General features: G+C 43.6%; 1 protein-coding gene across 5 annotated transcripts in view; it reads left to right on the top strand.

Moving 5' to 3' along the window:
- LOC144823165 (lanosterol synthase-like) overlaps positions 1–17541 on the top strand; it is a 171868-nt gene that overhangs the window by 112549 nt on the left and 41778 nt on the right. For all 5 annotated transcript variants that reach the window (XM_078681444.1, XM_078681441.1, XM_078681442.1 and 2 more), the window contains exon 18: positions 9962–10027. In XM_078681444.1, the coding sequence (XP_078537570.1) occupies positions 9962–10027 (66 nt within the window). The remainder of the gene's footprint in view (positions 1–9961; positions 10028–17541) is intronic.

Raw genomic sequence — 17541 nt, forward strand, 5'->3', positions numbered from 1 at the left:
CATATGTGCAGACCTGCAGATTAGGTGAGAGCTGCAGGAGATGGGTATGGTCAGGCAAGAGCTTTGTTGGGTGGTCAGGAGAAGTCTGTTGGGGACTTGCAGTGAGGTTAGGTGAATTATTATACAGGTCACCTAAAGTTAGACCCCATTTTGAGGGGAAGCTAGGTGAGACCTGGAGGTACTTGACAAGACAAGTACTAAGCAAGGTGTGTGGAGAAAACGGCAAGGGTTGCATTGTAGCCTGTGGTTTAGTGGACTTGTTGTGGTTGATGGAAGATAATGCGAAGCCTGAGAGGGAGTGTCAGTGAGTTATGCATGGAGACCTACAGAAGATTAGAACCACAGAGACAAGTAGGTTCTCAAATGACAATAGTAGGACAATGGATTGGAAACACTTGCAGGAGATGATTGAAGACCAGCAGACCGATCAGGGGAAAACCATGAGCTATTTGGGGTCCAGATCTCTAAGTAAAGTTAAAAGATGAAAGGCACTGCACAAGAATATTTCTAGAAAATACATTCAAATATACAAAGAAGTCTTTATGCATAAATCTGGGAGAAGGGGCCTGCTTATTGTACGTTTATGCATAAAAGCCATGGGAAAGTAGCTTAAGCCGGGACGTTGTTGTTCAGAACTGCAAGATGGGATGTACAGTTTCTTGAGCAGTGTCTTACTTACAGATATCCGGTATTAGGAATCTACAAAGCAAGTCAAGCTGAAATGTGTTTATCTCTTCTTTTAAAAAGGATGTCTGAGTCCTATTCTCTTACACACAGTTTGGTTCAGAAGCGGAGCCAGAATTTCAGGGTCTCTTTCCATTGTAGCTTTATAGTTCTCCAGCCAGCCTTTCCTTTGACTAGCTGAATCTTTTGGCCAGATAACCACTTTAAAAAAAATGAGCTCCAAGTGGATGTGTGTAGGTAACCTCTTAAACCAGCTCGGACTACACACGGCGTGTCGGGCCAGAACTGCTGTTCCTGCAACATGTGTAAGGCGCCCAGAAGGGATCTATCTGTATCTTGGCCACCTCAAACACGAGGCTTTTATAGGTTTTCTGCCATCAATAATGTCTGTAGTCTGAGACCCATGAAAAAAGTGGCAGGTACGCCGGAAACTGCTTAAGAAATAAACCTTGTTATAGTGGATTGGTAGTGCTTCTGCTGTTTGAATGAGCCATGCTCTGGGAGAACATAAGAAGAGTTTAAAAATATTGAACATATAAGTCTGTAATGATGATCAGCTGGTCTGTCCTTGGGTTGAGTCCTAAACCTGAGGTCAAACGTTGGTTATAATCCATGACTCCTTTTCACATTTACTGGTTACAGTAGTCGTAGGGCTCCCACAATATACATGTTAGGCCCTTGGTTAGGATACTGGGTCAGCTCGTGATTACAGGGTGGTATCCTGGGTGGGTACTGAAGTTTACAGTTGGGGATCAAGCGCCACTGTACTAATACTTTCCAATCAGAAAGTTACTTCCTTAGGGCACTTGACTCTCGATTAGTGAAGGAGAACAGCCAAGGCTTACTCCTGAAGTTGATAGGGATTGCAAACTCACAACATCACACAGTAATTATCATCATATCTTCAATGTATAGTCATTGCTTTATCCCTAATTAGAACATTAGAATGTTGGGCGCTCGATTGAAGACAGTGGAGTGCTCCGGGCTTCTAATGGCTGGTGAAAGCCCGGATCATCAGCATTCCAAAGTTTGCCTCTGTGAACAAAGGCCTCACGGAGCCTGAGGGGATTTCAACACCCTTGGGCTCCGTCAGGCCTTTTTTTTTACTATTTAGAACATTCTGCTAGCACATTCTGCCCTCTGGGGGCGGAATGTTCTAATAGCCTTATAGCCTCCATAGCAGACTATACCAGCCATTAAAGGCCCACTCCCTTGTACACTGGAGCAGGCCCTTAATGGCTGGTATAGCCTGCTATGGAGGGCTATAAGGCTATGTTAGAACATAGGAATGTTGTGGGCTCCATTGAAAACCAGGAAGTGCTCCAGGCTTCTAATGGCTGGTAGAAGCCCGGAGCTCCACCATTCCAATGTTTGTCGTTCACAGCTGTTGCTGTGAACAAAAGCTTCATAGAGCACAAGGGAATTTAAATCCCCTTGGGCTCACTGAGGTCTTTGTTTTATTTGTAAGAACATTGTGCCCTCTAGTAGCGGAATGTTTTAATAGCCTTATAGCTCACCGTAGCTGAGCTATATGGGCCGCTAAAGACCCGCTCCCTTGTCAAAGGCCCTTGCCTTCAGTTCGGGCCTGTAACGCTGGAGCGGACCTTCAATGGCCAGTACAGCCCGCTGTCAGTGGGCTATAATGCTATTGAAGAAAATAGACTTTATTTACCTGGTATGTAAAAAGAGTTGCAATTGAAATAAGGAAAGAGACAAGAAGTTGCTAAAACCTTCCGAGTAGAGTTATGATCCCACATTTTTTTAATTCTCCAACTGTCTTGCTGTACCATAACATTGTAACTAAGGCCAATGACATCCTCTGAGGCTGCCCTCCGATTGACTTAGAATTTCAGACTTTGTTAGATCCTAGTTTTTCCTAGAACTTTTTCTCTCAGTGTAATTATGTTTGTGCAAGAAGTACAGAAATAGGGACTCTTGACCCAAATCAGGAACTGGCTGGTGTGTGGCACCACACTGCACAATTGAAAAGGCTGAAGCCTCTGCTGAGGGGTTATGAGTATCCAAGAATATAAAAGGTGTCCCACAATAACTTCCTATGTCTAATAACCCACCACCAGAGCTGCAGTGACCCCACTGTAATTAACTAGTGGTGAGAATCGAAAGATCTGGATATAAAATAAGTGATGACAGTTGTCATTGGTGTCCATTTGTGACAAAGTCCACAGTTACTGTAGTCCTGCAACTATCTGCGGAACCTAATGGTTGTGATTTCTGTGGATGGCCATTTTGCACTCCGCGGTCTTAGGTGTACCAGAGCACCAGGTGCCCGAATGTCTGGATCTGCGGCTAAGGTTAGGAATTAATGTTGGGTTCAAGGGTGAAACTTCGGGAATTAACCCTCTGAAGCCAATGACTTTACTAGTTCCTACTTCTAAGTGGACTTTGGTGTTTGTTTGATCAGGCTCTTCCAGGTCAAGTGGATAAAAAAAGATCAAAATAGAGACTTTTCTATCTTCAGAAAGACTGACTGGGGAGTCGCTGGGCATGATTCTAGTGTGTGCTCATAAGTAGGATGCTACGGTGAGTCTATCTGGTGGGTGAAGGAACTGTCTATCATCTCCACCCATGAAAGAGCGATCAAAAGAAATCAATTACGAAGACCTGCAAAGCTGTATATTAGCTACAAATGGGAGAAGACACACCATGAATGTCCACTGGATGCACTGGCATAATCTAATATAATGCTACGTGAGAGCCAGTAATCCCATCTCTAATTTCCTTATTACAGCCATCTTGTGACGTTCTTAGTTGCTTGTAATAAAGAAATCACATAGCTGCTCTACTGTAATAACTTATTACAGTCGAGTTCTGAGGTCACAATGCTGCTGCTGTTGTCTGCAGCGGAAAGGAAAGGCAGGTCAAAGAACATAATCGAAGCTGCACATTAAAAAAAAAACGAAACATAACTTTTCCTTCTGTTCTTCTAGATGCACAGTGATAAACGGAAAGTAGATATTTGTGGCAACATGTTTATTTTTTCCATGCTTTAGGTAATAATAATATAGAATCTCTATGCATGTTTTTACACATTCAGAGCTATAGCATTTTTCTTTTTTAAGTCTGACTTGGATTGAACCGATTATCTTTTTGAAACGCATATCTAGCTGCTTTTAGTGTTTAAAATTGTATTCTTCATACTGGCAGGCATCCTATCGCTTTAGGAGCACCAAACCCAGGATTTAAGTGGATTGTGAAAGGGTTATAGTGTGACCTTGTATTATAAGGAATAAAGTACCAACTTGCCGTACATTATAAGGATATTGTAGGTCACATCGGAGTTCTATGCCCTTGTAAAGGAACTTATCCTTCAGCCTCGTTACCTTCTAAGGTAATGGAACTCCTCATTGACTTGCAATGTCCTTATAATTATGTATGAACGGAGATAATATATATATATATATATATATATATTATGCTGCCTGCTTGCAAGTTTTCAAATAAAACGACATGAACTACGTACTTTGGGCGATTTAACTCCTTGGGGCTAACCTATGTGATCGATGTAAATCGGCTGTTGCCCAGCCGCGGAGGTAAATCCACTGTTTGAGAACAGGTCCGTGTCGGTGCCAGGTTGGTACTGCAACGTACGGAGAGAATGAGAGTTGGAGCCTTTGCAGGACTGGTGCCAGCTCGTGTTCACTTTGAATTCTGTAAAGCAGGGCAGGCAGACTGACTAGTCAGTGCCCGAACCCACTGGGGTAACACCTTTGCTTATTATAATATGAGCGATTAGTGCGCACCCACAAGGGATGACCGCAGTGCACTACAGTTACCAGAAGGCTTTGAGGAAGGCCACACCCACTGTGGCAGGTAATTGGGAAGATAAAGTGTGCGCGCGAAACGCTGCTCTTTTTCGCCATGATTTGCCACTGATGAAGAGAAGAATGGGACTCCTGAAACGCGTTTGGTTTATGGATATTTATTGTTGCCTGCACACGTCTTTGCTGCCCGCCTTCAAATAAAACAACATGAACTACGTACTTTCTGGCAATTTAACTCCTTGGGGCTAACCTGGTGATGGAGATATATATATATATATATATTCCAACGTAGTTTTTGGCGTGTCAAGCCTCCAAGTACGGCGGGCAAACACGGCCGGGACGCCACTCGAAAATTATGTAGCGAAAGCCAGTTTCTGAGAAATAAAACTCACTGGTGCCATGGCCTCGGTATGCAGTAGACTTTGTTCAAGGGCACCCGTTTGCTTTGAATAAAGTCTACTGCATACCGAGGCCACGGCACCAGTGAGTTTTATTTCTCAGAAACTGTATGTATATATATATATATATATATATATATATATATATATATATTACCTACTGGCGATAGCCAGTAGGTATATATAGTTAGGATTGTTTTCCATAGGAAATCCGCAACATTCTATTGGGAATAACTCTGGCGCCGGTTGAGGCATTTGTGTGAAATTTTTCAAAATTTTGGCCAGCTCCACTGCGCTCCTTCCCTGAAAGTTTCGGGGGGATTCGTGAAGTGGGGGCTGTGACAATGGATTTAAATATGATACTCTGTATTTTACAGAGTGATGAAAAATTGTAATAGTGTATGAAAAGGTGTATGTGATTGTCACGTGGATGATGTCATCAGTGATGTCATTTGAGATGTCATCAGTGATGTCACTGACCATGTCATGAATGATCTAATATGTGACATCATCAGCAGTGGATTGCGGGTGCGTGAAATATAGTTAGTACAACTAACTATATAGGAGCAATTTCAATGGTTTTGTATGAGTGGATGTGTAGCAGGAGCCCGCTAGCAGGACATACCGACTCACTGTGGATTAATTTGGTGTTAATTGCTGGGGAAATGCAAGCGCACCCACTGGGGATATTATGCGGACTACACATCCCAGAAGGCCATGGACATGGCAGCGCCCACTGTGGCAGGTGTGTTAAGAGCAAGGTAGCAGGAAAAGACGCTTTCATTTCCCTTAAGACACGAACGCCACTGATGAAGAGAATTTCACTCTCGAAACGCGTCTGGCGTTTTTAATTTTGATGTGTGTTGCTGGTGAGGGCGCCTGTCAGCAAGTTGCCGGATTGAAATAAAAGAGCTTTACTGAACTCCGTGTGGCTCCAGTCAAATTGGGTTCCTGCATTCGGTGGTATATAGACAGCCTTCCCGGTCGTGACTGGGAGCCCGCTGCAGTCGCAGATCCTTCAAGACTCCACGAGGATGTTCTGAACTATGGAACGGAGCAAGTTGACACTCTGCAGGGAGTCGTCAGTTTGGCGCTCGATCTGGCACCTACAAAGCGGGGCAGGAGCCCGCTAGCAGGACATTCCGACCCACTGTGGATTAATTTGGTGTTAATTGCTGGGGAAATGCAAGCGCACCCACTGGGGATATTATGCGGACTACACATCCCAGAAGGCCATGGACATGGCCGCGCCCACTGTGGCAGGTGTGTTAAGAGCAAGGTAGCAGTAAAAGACGCTTTCATTTCCCTTAAGACACGAACGCCACTGATGAAGAGAATTTCACTCTCGAAACGCGTCTGGCGTTTTTAACTTTGATGTGTGTTGCTGGTGAGGGCGCCTGTCAGCAAGTTGCCGGATTGAAATAAACGAGCTTTACTGAACTCCGTGTGGCTCCAGTCAAATTGGGTTCCTGCATTCGGTGGTATATAGACGGCCTTCCCTGTCGTGACTGGGAGCCCGCTGCAGTCGCAGATCCTTCAAGACTCCACGAGGATGTTCTGAACTATGGAACGGAGCAAGTTGACACTCTGCAGGGCGTCGTCAGTTTGGCGCTCGATCTGGCACCTACAAAGCGGGGCAGGAGCCCGCTAGCAGGACATACCGACCCACTGTGGATTAATTTGGTGTTAATTGCTGGGGAAATGCAACCGCACCCACTGGGGATATTATGCGGACTACACATCCCAGAAGGCCATGGACATGGCCGCGCCCACTGTGGCAGGTGTGTTAAGAGCAAGGTAGCAGGAAAAGACGCTTTCATTTCCCTTAAGACACGAACCCCACTGATGAAGAGAATTTCACTCTCGAAACGCGTCTGGCGTTTTTAACTTTGATGTGTGTTGCTGGTGAGGGCGCCTGTCAGCAAGTTGCCGGATTGAAATAAACGAGCTTTACTGAACTCCGTGTGGCTCCAGTCAAATTGGGTTCCTGCATTCGGTGGTATATATATATATATATATATATATATATATATATATATATATTCACTAAAAAAACTATAAGTTTTAGTGGTGTTATAGTTAGCTGGACATTTTACTCATACAAAACCAATTAAATTGCTCCTATATAGTTAGTTGTACTAACTATATTTCGCGCACCCGCAATCCACTGCTGATGATGTCACATATTAGATTATTCATGACATGGTCAGTGACATCACTGATGACATCTCAAATGACATCACTGATGACATCACTGATGCCATCATCCAGTGAATGTGGTTTGCTTCGTTATTTAAATATGCATTATATATATAGCAATTTACATTGAAGAATGAGTGGATATATATAAATAAATATTTGGATGGAGGATTTAGTAGCAGTGTAATTGACTGTTTACTTGACCAATTTATAATGTCTCACTAAATATAGTGGATAGTGACTAAACTGTGTGAATATCTGTATCACTTTGTCGGTTGTTGTGTAAACGGATTCTACAGTTGGTTACTAGCTATGTGAAAGTCTATATTAGTTATTGATTAGTTAACTGAGTATTTGTATGGGAGTGTGAAAGTGTGTGTGGTTCGGTGGGGGGTGTGTGACTGTCCAAAGATGTGTGAATAGTTGATTCAGTAGATATATGAAGTTAAAACTACATGTTCTAACAGTTTGGGTGAGGGAATCTCTTTATGGGTGTGGTGATGAGCAAATATATTTCTCAAAGGTACAGGTCCAACAAACTAGAAAAATAAAAGGCAGTGTATGTGACAGTTGTTGTATATAAATAAGTATACATAAGACACAATGATTGTGTGAGTGACTGTATGGATAACTGTATACTTGTAATAATGATTTTATAATTCACTAAGTATGACTTACTATCTAAATGAATAGAAGAAGTGGTGTTTGTATAAGTGTTTTGCTAAGTAAATATGTAAGTATGATCCATTGTTTGCATAAGTGAGTAGGATGACTTCATATGTGAATAGGATGCGTGCTGTTGTTTAATGTCGATATAGATGTATAAGTATTTTTGATAGTGTTCTATTGTTCATTGACAGCATGTATGAGTGAATCCATAGGTAAGTGATTAGATGTGTGTATACATCTATGAATCACTGAGTGGATTTTTAGATACTTGTATTGTTGTGACAATGGATTTAAATATGATACTCTGTATTTTACAAACAGTGATGAAAAATTGTAATAGTGTATGAAAAGGTGTATGTGATTGTCACGTGGATGATGTCATCAGTGATGTCATTTGAGATGTCATCAGTGATGTCACTGACCATGTCATGAATGATCTAATATGTGACATCATCAGCAGTGGATTGCGGGTGCGTGAAATATAGTTAGTACAACTAACTATATAGGAGCAATTTCATTGGTTTTGTATGAGTAAAATGTCCAGCTAACTATAACACCACTAAAACTTATAGTTTTTTGAGTGAATTTCAAAGTTTTTTTTAAAAACTAATTCCTAACTATATAACTCCTGAAACCTATGGTTTTTTCAGTGAATTTCAAAGGTTTTTTAAAAATGCTAATTCCTAACTATATAAGGCCTGAAACCTATGGTTTTTTCAGTGAATTTCAAAGGTTTTTTAAATGCTGATTCCTAACTATATAAGGCCTGAAACCTATGGTTTTTTCAGTGAATTTCAAAGGTTTTTTAAATGCTAGTTCCTAACTATAACTGGTGTGTAACCTATGGTTTTTTCAGTGAATATATATATATATATAAAATTTCTATGGCAAAATGAAACCCCTCATTTTGTTCCTTTTCAAATTAAATGTATTAAGTGTTACCACTTTATTCCAATCAAGATGACTTCAGGTGTGCCATACTTTTGTCATAAGTAAGACTGTTAGCGTTCTAGTTGTTCTTTAGAACACTCTGGGACATTCTGTCATTGGGCTATAGTTGGGCTACATCTGGCTGATATTTGGGCTACATTTGGGCTCTTTTGTCTCTGGTGGCCATCTTGGGAGACTGCATATCAGAATTTTTTTAATGAGAAGTCACTCAAAATGTGCCCTAATTTTTCTTTCTTCAGCACTAATCATAATTTCTATGGCAAAATGAACCCCTTCATTTTGTTCCTTTGCAAATTAAATGTTTTGAGTGTTAACACTTTATTCCAATCAAGATGACTTCAGGTGTGCCATACTTTTGTCATAAGACTGTTAGCGCTCTAGTTGTTCTTTAGAACACTCTGGGACATTCTGTCATTGGGCTATAGTTGGGCTACATCTGGCTGATATTTGGGCTACATTTGTTTTTTTTTTGTCTCCGGTGGCCATCTTTGGGCTACATTGGGCTACATTTGGGCTCTAACATATATATAGCCCAATGTAGCCCAATATATATTTTTTCAAAGTTAATTTTTGTAAAAACCACTGGAGCACATATCTTGAGACATAGCAAAGGCACATCGGGCTACCAGTCCCTACAATTTTGCCAAGTTTGGTGGAAAACCATTCAGCCGTTCGGGCTAAAAGTGAGTCCAACCCCCCTATGGAAATTAACATGGGGAAAACATGTTTTGGGACCCCCCTTTTATCTTGGCCCCCGCTTGACGAATCCCCCCCAAACTTTCAGGGAAGGAGCGGAGCGCCGCGAGGCAAAGTTAAGGAAAATTTCAGGAAGATTCCTCAACCGGCGCCAAAGTTATTCCCAATAGAATGTTGCGATTTCCCTATGGAAAACAATCCTAACTATATATACCTACTGGCTATCGGTAATATAAATATATATATATATATATATATATATATATATATATATATATATATATATATATATATATATATATATATATATATATATATATATTCTATATCTATATATCTCGGCCAGAGAACATACTATTGAAGCTTGCTTTTCAGCTTTGAGTTTTGTATGCCCACATGCAAAGAAGGCATGGTGTTCTGGTTTATTCTAAATCAGTGGTTCTTCTGCATTTTACCCTCCCCCATGACTCCTATTTTCTTCAGATTTCCTAATTTGGTATGTATGTGGTTGCCTCTTCCATCTGCTGGATCCAACAATTGGGTGATAAACCTGCCTGACCTTTAATCTTTTGTCTCTTCTAGGGCGGCTCTGCACGAGGGCTTGGAGTACTGCAGCAGGGTGCAGCGACCAGATGGATCCTGGGAGGGGTGAGTTCATTCCCGGCCTGGTGTGTAGCGACATGTGTTATTTGACTAGTTAGGGTGTTTGTGTTGTAAACAGCTATAAGAAGCATCCTCTGCAGATGTGTATTTTCCAACGGCTGGATGTGCTCTATGAGTGGAGGATTAGTTTACTAATAGTTTGAGTATGTGTTTCCTGGGTTCGTAGTATGAATGAGTGAGTATTTTGCTTCTGGCCTATACGTAGTATAATTTAGGGCCTGGTTTTAGATTTTAGAGGATAGGTTCCTCCGGCACAGTGGTGACGGATATCCTGTCCTTCGAAATATAAATCCCATTATATCCTATGAGATTTATATTTTAGCAGACGGGACATCGTCACCCTTGTGATGAACTAAACATATGCCAAGATCTAAATCAGGCCCTTAGTCTTTATGTAAACAAGGGCACTCTGCGTATATATTGGATTATATTTTACCAGTGGCTCGATCTTGGTCAGATATAAGAGAAGGCAGGAAAAGGAGAAAGAAGGTGGGAAAACGGTGACAAAAGGAGAAAACGAGAATGAAAAAGAACCTGCAAGAGTGAGATGGAGAAAGGACGTTCACAGTAGTGGAACAAAAGGAATGAGATGAGTCAAAACTAAGGGCCTGATTTTTAGAAAAAGGTGGATGGAGTAAATGGAGACAGGGTGGCAAAGGACTTTTTGCCTGCCACCCTGCCTTAACCCCTTCCACGCTCATGACGAGCTGGGCTCGTCATGAGGTAGCCTCCTCGCACGCTCATGACGAGCCCAGCTCGTCATGAAACATGGGAATAAGTAAATCCCAGCACAGGAGGGGAAAATACATAGCATCGATCTGGTTAACTCCACCCTTGAGATGGAGAATTTTCAGTCTACCTGTCTGTGAATTCTTTGGATTGGTATGAACCACCGTCACAATGGTTTATACAAAGTCAGTGAAAAGTTTGAAGTGCGTCTGTCATTGGTGATGAATCCTTACACTAAACTTTTGAAACGTTTACATTTTTTAAATAAGAAACTGCCAAAGTGGAAGCTTGGTTTAGATAAATGTAAAACTAATGGCTCCCACACCATGAGTGTTTTCTCCCAGGGTGTGGGTGGGTTTCATTCTTTTTATTTTTACTCTCCCTTGCCGAAAACCTGACAGTGAATGGACAGCAAAAGAAACAAGCATTTACAATGCAATGGTCTCGGCATTTTTAAAGTTAGAGCTATTGGCATTGCTCATGACATTATTTTTATTTATGTTTTTGTTTTTAAAACATATAAATAAATGGCATTGTCATTTACAATGCCAGTAGCTTAATCGCTCGCAAATGCGAGACCTATTGCATTTGCACCTATACACAGAGCCACACACACAAAGCCACCCACACACATAGACAGAGCCACACACACACACACACAGAGCCGCGCACACACACACACAGAGCCGCGCACACACACACACAGAGCCGCGCACACACACAGAGCCGCGCACACACACACACAGAGCCGCGCACACACACACACAGAGCCGCGCACACACAGACAGAGCCACGCACACACACAGACAGAGCCACGCACACACACAGACAGAGCCACGCACACACACACACACACACAGACAGAGCCACGCACACAGACAGAGCCACACACACACACACACACAGACAGAGCCACGCACACACACACACAGACAGAGCCACGCACACACACAGACAGAGCCACGCATACACACACAGACAGAGCCACGCATACACACACAGACAAAGCCACGCACACACACAGACAGAGCCACGCATACACACACAGACAGAGCCACGCACACACACAGACTGTGGTAGGATGGCGCGATGGTGCTGTGGAAGGATGGCGCGATGGTGCTGTGGAAGGATGGCGTGGTGGTGCTGTGGAAGGATGGCGCAGTGGTGCTGTGGAAGGATGGCGCAGTGGTGCTGTGGAAGGATGGCGCAGTGGTGCTGTGGAAGGACGGCGCGGTTGTGCTGGTGAAGGATGGCGCGGTGGTGCTGTGGAAGGACGGAGAGGAGGTGCTGTGGAAGGATAGAGTGGTGGTGCTATGGAAGCATGGAGGGGTGGTGCTGTGGAATCATGGGGGAGTGGTGCTGTGGAAGCATGGGGGAGTGGTGCTGTGGAAGCATGGGGGAGTGGTGCTGTGGAAGCATGGGGGAGTGGTGCTGTGGAAGCATGGGGGAGTGGTGCTGTAGAAGGATTGCGCGGTGGTGCTGTGGAAGCATGGTGCTGTGGAAGGATAGAGTGGTGGTGCTATGGAAGCATGGAGTTGTGATGCTGTGGAATCATGGGGGAGTGGTGGTTGGAACCAGCTCTGGTAACTGGAAGGCGCTCTGCTTCTAAAGGGTTGCACACAGACCCTGCTTATTTCTCAGAATCAAGCCAGATAAAGCTTTACGATAATTATGGAAGAGAAGAACTCGAAATCTAACCCAAATGAACATAGCAAACTCAAATTCCATTTAAATGCGTATAGTGTTAAAATTCAGATGCACCAGGAACGTAAACATATACATTTAAATGCTTGTTCTACAATGTACATACATGCTGCAATCCCAGAAACACAGCCAGGCCTGCGGGTGGCATCCTCCGTGCCCCCTGGCAGCAGCTCAACTGGCCGAGAGCTCCTGCCCCGCCCGAAATCCCCACCTCTCCTCACCTCCATTCCCCTAGGCAGATCCATATGGCCCCCGAGCAGCTTCCTGTCGCATCTCGTTCTCCTGGCTGTCCTGGAGCAGGGTCCAGTCCCGGGACCCCTGGAAGAGATCTAGCAGGGCCATGAAAAGTGCGTGTAGCCAGCTGTGTCCTTTGTGACTGTTCTCCCAGCCCTCACCCTCCCCGAAACTGAAAGTGAAGCTGTCGGGAGTTCAACGTGGATGAAGTAAACAGCAAACCGGGGAGGGTGATGGTGGGTGGGACAGAAGGGAGCGGAGAGGCCCGGATGGTAAAGACTGGAAAGCATGTCGGCCGAGAACTTTTTTTTCAGCGCTATAATCAGTAAACTAATACACCTCTGACCTCATGAAGTGATGGGTGTGCAAATTTCCCCTCACTGACCCCCCCACCCTAGTGAGTTCAACACTCGGTTTGGCTGACCCATCGCTATTCCTCATTGGTCGCTAGAACTTGCTATTAACAAAACAGCCATTTCTAATCCAACATTCAGTTGAGGATGGGACTTTATTTATTTATTTAATGCGATTTTATATAGCGCGAACATTACCCGAAGGTGTCAGAGCGAGAGTGGAGGTGCGCAACTCACCGGGACCGCTGCTGCAACTCCAGGGCGACGTTTCCCACCAGCTGCTCCGGGCTCCAGCAGGCGACTGGTCCCACCGACTGCTGCCTGCAGAAGGGCACGGTGGCGGCCAGTGGCCTTTTTGCACTTCCTCAGACAGACGGCGGTGAGCATCAAGCGGTGGAAGACCAGCAGCTCCCGGTGCCAGCCCTCCAGGGCACCCACCTCGGGCTCGGGGGTGCCCGCCGTCCCCTGCAGGCCGCACTCCCAGCACCGAGCACTGAATGGGGTTAGAGAGGGCCTGGGGACAAAGAGCCCCCCCTCGTGGCAGACCTGTGTGGAAAGGCAGCAGAGGGAACATGTTTGTGAGCTGCTCAGACTCCTTTCATGGTAGGGTGACCCGCCTGCAGGCCGATGGATGGTGCCTCCGTAAAGAGAGAGGTCCCCGTCTGACTTCTGCACGGTCATGTGTTTTTTTTCTCAGACGCCAGGCTGGGCTGGTCAACAACTCATGTATAGTTCCTATTATCCCAATAGGCTCTGCGCATTGGAATAATACCTCCAATAGTATAGACCTAGACCAGACGTTAACTAGGTCTTCTACTGTCGATATTAGACTTAATGTTTTGGGTTTGCCAGCTAGCTCAGAGTTCACTAGAAACTTTCTCGAATAGACAAGGAGGAATTGAACCTCCCTGGATAGACAAGAAGGGATTTAGTTTCTGACAACCATAGAACATGACAACTTTGCTCCCCCCTAATCAAGAGTGTATCTCTAGAGTCGTGTGAAAACAAAAGACAACTTATTTTACTCAGTCAGTACGTGCATTCTTAGTTTCACCAGATTGTAGAGAAAAGGAAGAGACGGGCGTGTTCAATAAAAGATGTTATTTATTGATCAGTCTCTTTTCTCGTACAAGAGAAATGAATCGATATTATTGCAATACTTATGGTTAAGTAAAGTGCATACAATAAAAGCAGAAGTATAAAATAATACTGTAAAAACATTTATATGGTTTCTAAGCCATATAGTGGTTTAAAATGGATAAAATAGATACATACATATAAACATTTGACTAATCGTACTCAACTGGTGCTTCTAACCACGCCTACCCCAGTGTACCTGACCTAAGCCTAATACGTGGGCGGGGATAGAAAGTAGCAGTCTAAGTTAAGTTTGTTTTGCCAAGTGACTGATTCAAGAATTCTCTGCAAGGGGTTATTCAGTTCCGTACCTGAGGTCTAGGATGGTTGAGGGATAGTATCTCTCGTCTGAGGTCTCGATATTCCAAGCTGCCTGCGAGGGCTGCTCGGAAGCGCCGGAGCTGGATTTCTCGGCAGGAGAAAGCAGCGTCTCGTTCTCAGCGCGTCAGGAAGGCGGGGCAGCGCCGGGGGCTTCGCTCTCTGCTGGGCTTCGGCAAGTCTCGCTGCTCCGATCTCGTCACCACCGCGTGTGTTTGCTTAAGGCAATACCGGTAATATTTATACCTGTAAGGTGCCGAGATTGACGTAAGGATGGACATAGATACGTCAATAAGGATGTCATACGAGCTGGTCGTTAGCGCATTCTTTTACTGAAGTTCTCGGTGAAATCAAAGCAATGGCCGCAGGGTTTTTCCCAGGTTGTCATAGGTTTGATTTGTTTTGAGAACTCCGTATGCCTTATCAGGGGCTGGAGGAATATTGCTTGCCTAATTAGATGGCAAGCGTTATGACCTAATCAGATAACGCCCTCCTGTGCCGTCGTCTGGCGTAATCAGATAACGGTTTCTGCATCATGGGATGGCTGCTAGTTAACTCGTTAACCAGAATAGGGTCAGGAATAGGGAGATCGATACAGAACCTATAGGAATACATCACACCCACTCCACGCTAACTATGGCCATATTTACGAATCTAGGCATAGTAAAACATACTGTAGAGTATCGTGTATACCTTACCACCCCAAAATACACAAAATGCATTTTGAAATTATGTAACATACGGGGAAAAAATAGTCACATGTACTATATGCATTTAAGCAGTAGACTAATGCTAAATTAATCACGCATGTATACATTATTAGTAATCGAATATGAGAATTACACATGAAATGGCTCTTAATACAGAAGAAAAGTTCGAGACCACTTCATCACAGTTCAAAAAATATTTATAAACATACCAGCGGGCAGCTAATGTCTATGAAGTTTCTAAAAATAGAAATTAGTTCTCGAAGAATAGTTCTTACTTTAAGCAGAAGAAAAGTGTCCCGTAAAAAAAAATATTTTGGGGCTGCTAAAAAAATTGCTGTCCGTGGACTGGAGGAAAAGTCGATCTTGCTACTTTATTATTAAAGTTGAAGGCCAAATTCAAGGTGTCGGGAACGCCGTGTGCTAGCCTGTTCAAGAGTCATTATTTCTGCTCTGGTGAGAACATCATATCGTTGAGACTGCTGAAAAAGCCGTCAACAGCTTCCTGTGATAGTTCCACTAACTCGGAAAAGGATGTAACCATGCATTCATGTGCATGATTGTCTCCATTGACGTTTTGATTAGTATTGCTGACAGAAGGTTGTACCTGATCGATGCTGCTTTCATCTTGATCTTCACTACCCCTTAATCGTAGTGGTGAAGTTTCCACGAATGCCGTCATCAGGATTGGCAGCCGTTGAGGGCAGCACAATGCATGAGCCTTTACCGGACCCAACAATGTTTCTGCATCCATTGGCGCATCCGATTGTAGCGTCAGACAGGTGTCCAACACGCATTCTTCTCCGCACAGCATGCACCTTAATACAGGTAAAACACATCTTTGCCACATCGGCCGAAATGAAAGAAACCAAGTCATGTTCAGGTCTCTAAGCCGGGTTAGTCCCAGGATTTTTGATATCCGGTCCCGGTATCCAATGGCTCGGATTGTTTCTTCCCTTGTCGCAGGTGTTTTGTCTGTGACATGGTTTGCCATAACGAAATATAAGGACTAAGAATAGGATTCCTGCAATTAGTCCCAGAATGAGGGGAACTCCTCCAAAAATCGAATGGACGAAGTCTGGAAAAATACCCAGTATGGCTTTGAATGGTGTTAATGCCATCGAAAATACTGTCTTAAATACCTTTGAGACTCCACTGGTATCAGAAATATTTAAGATTTCATTCAGGATTTCTGCGAAATGTATGGGGGAATTAGTTGATAACAATGAGTGAATCTCTGCAGTCGTCCTTGCGACTAGGAGATCATACGTTTCTTTTGATGACGTGAGCCTGGTCGGCGTCTGAAGAAGCACTGTTTTCATTCTGCTTAAAGTATCAACTCGAATAGAAGTAATTTTCAAGTGAGGCCATGCCCTTGCCTCCCTGTCTGGAAAGGAGCTGGGGAACAATAAGCGTCCACAGCACATGACCTTCGCAGTCGTACTAACGAGATAAGGAACCCCGGGCAGTAGACTACAACATCTGCGATCCACAATTAGAATGTAACTCCCGTTATAGAGTCTTTTAAAGAATGGTTCTATCTCTGTTGCAGGTGTGCCTAGCTGGTGACATGAAAGGTTATTTGAGTTCCCTTCACAGGCTCCATGCAAACTAATTCCATTACACAGAAGTGTACCGCTTAGTGACATCGCACAATTATTGCCACTAAGAAACACTTTCTGTCCTTTATTACTGACACATGCATGTGAATAGGGCAAGTTCCATGTTGTCTTAATGTACCCTTTTCCCAATTTTTCGTACATGCCAGCCTGTATATATTTTTGGCAGTATTGAAACCTGAAAGTTGATATCGGAATATTAATTATCCCATGTATTATCCATTCAATGACAGGTCGTTCTGACATTGTCAATGGTAATCTCTCGAGTTTCTCAATGCTCAGGATTGTATAATCAGCACCCTTCTGTGCCATACTGATCTGTTTATCAGTAAGGTTAAAGATAGTGAATAGTGACGTTGTGTTGATTAAACGCCAAGGCACATAGCCTGAACGCAGGTTTTGTAACGTCCAGCCAAGCTGCACAATAGAACGCAATTAAGACTGACCGTGTTGTAACAACAGTAAGTCTTGCGATATTATGTCGATTGCTGAAGACACAATGCTGTCCAATGAAAAGATTCTGGAGGACAGAGTCATTAACCCATTGTCCACTACAGAAAGCGATTTTTCCAAATTAATACAGTCAATTTCCCGTATACTTTCTGCTGTCTCAATTTGAGTTATCTTCCAGGCCTCGTTGTAAGCTGCATATATAGAGGCTGCTATGAAGCGTTTTTGACGCTGTTTGCGTGGTCCCA

This window comes from Lissotriton helveticus, chromosome 3_1, assembly GCF_964261635.1.
Source record: "Lissotriton helveticus chromosome 3_1, aLisHel1.1, whole genome shotgun sequence".
NCBI lineage: Eukaryota > Metazoa > Chordata > Amphibia > Caudata > Salamandridae > Lissotriton > Lissotriton helveticus.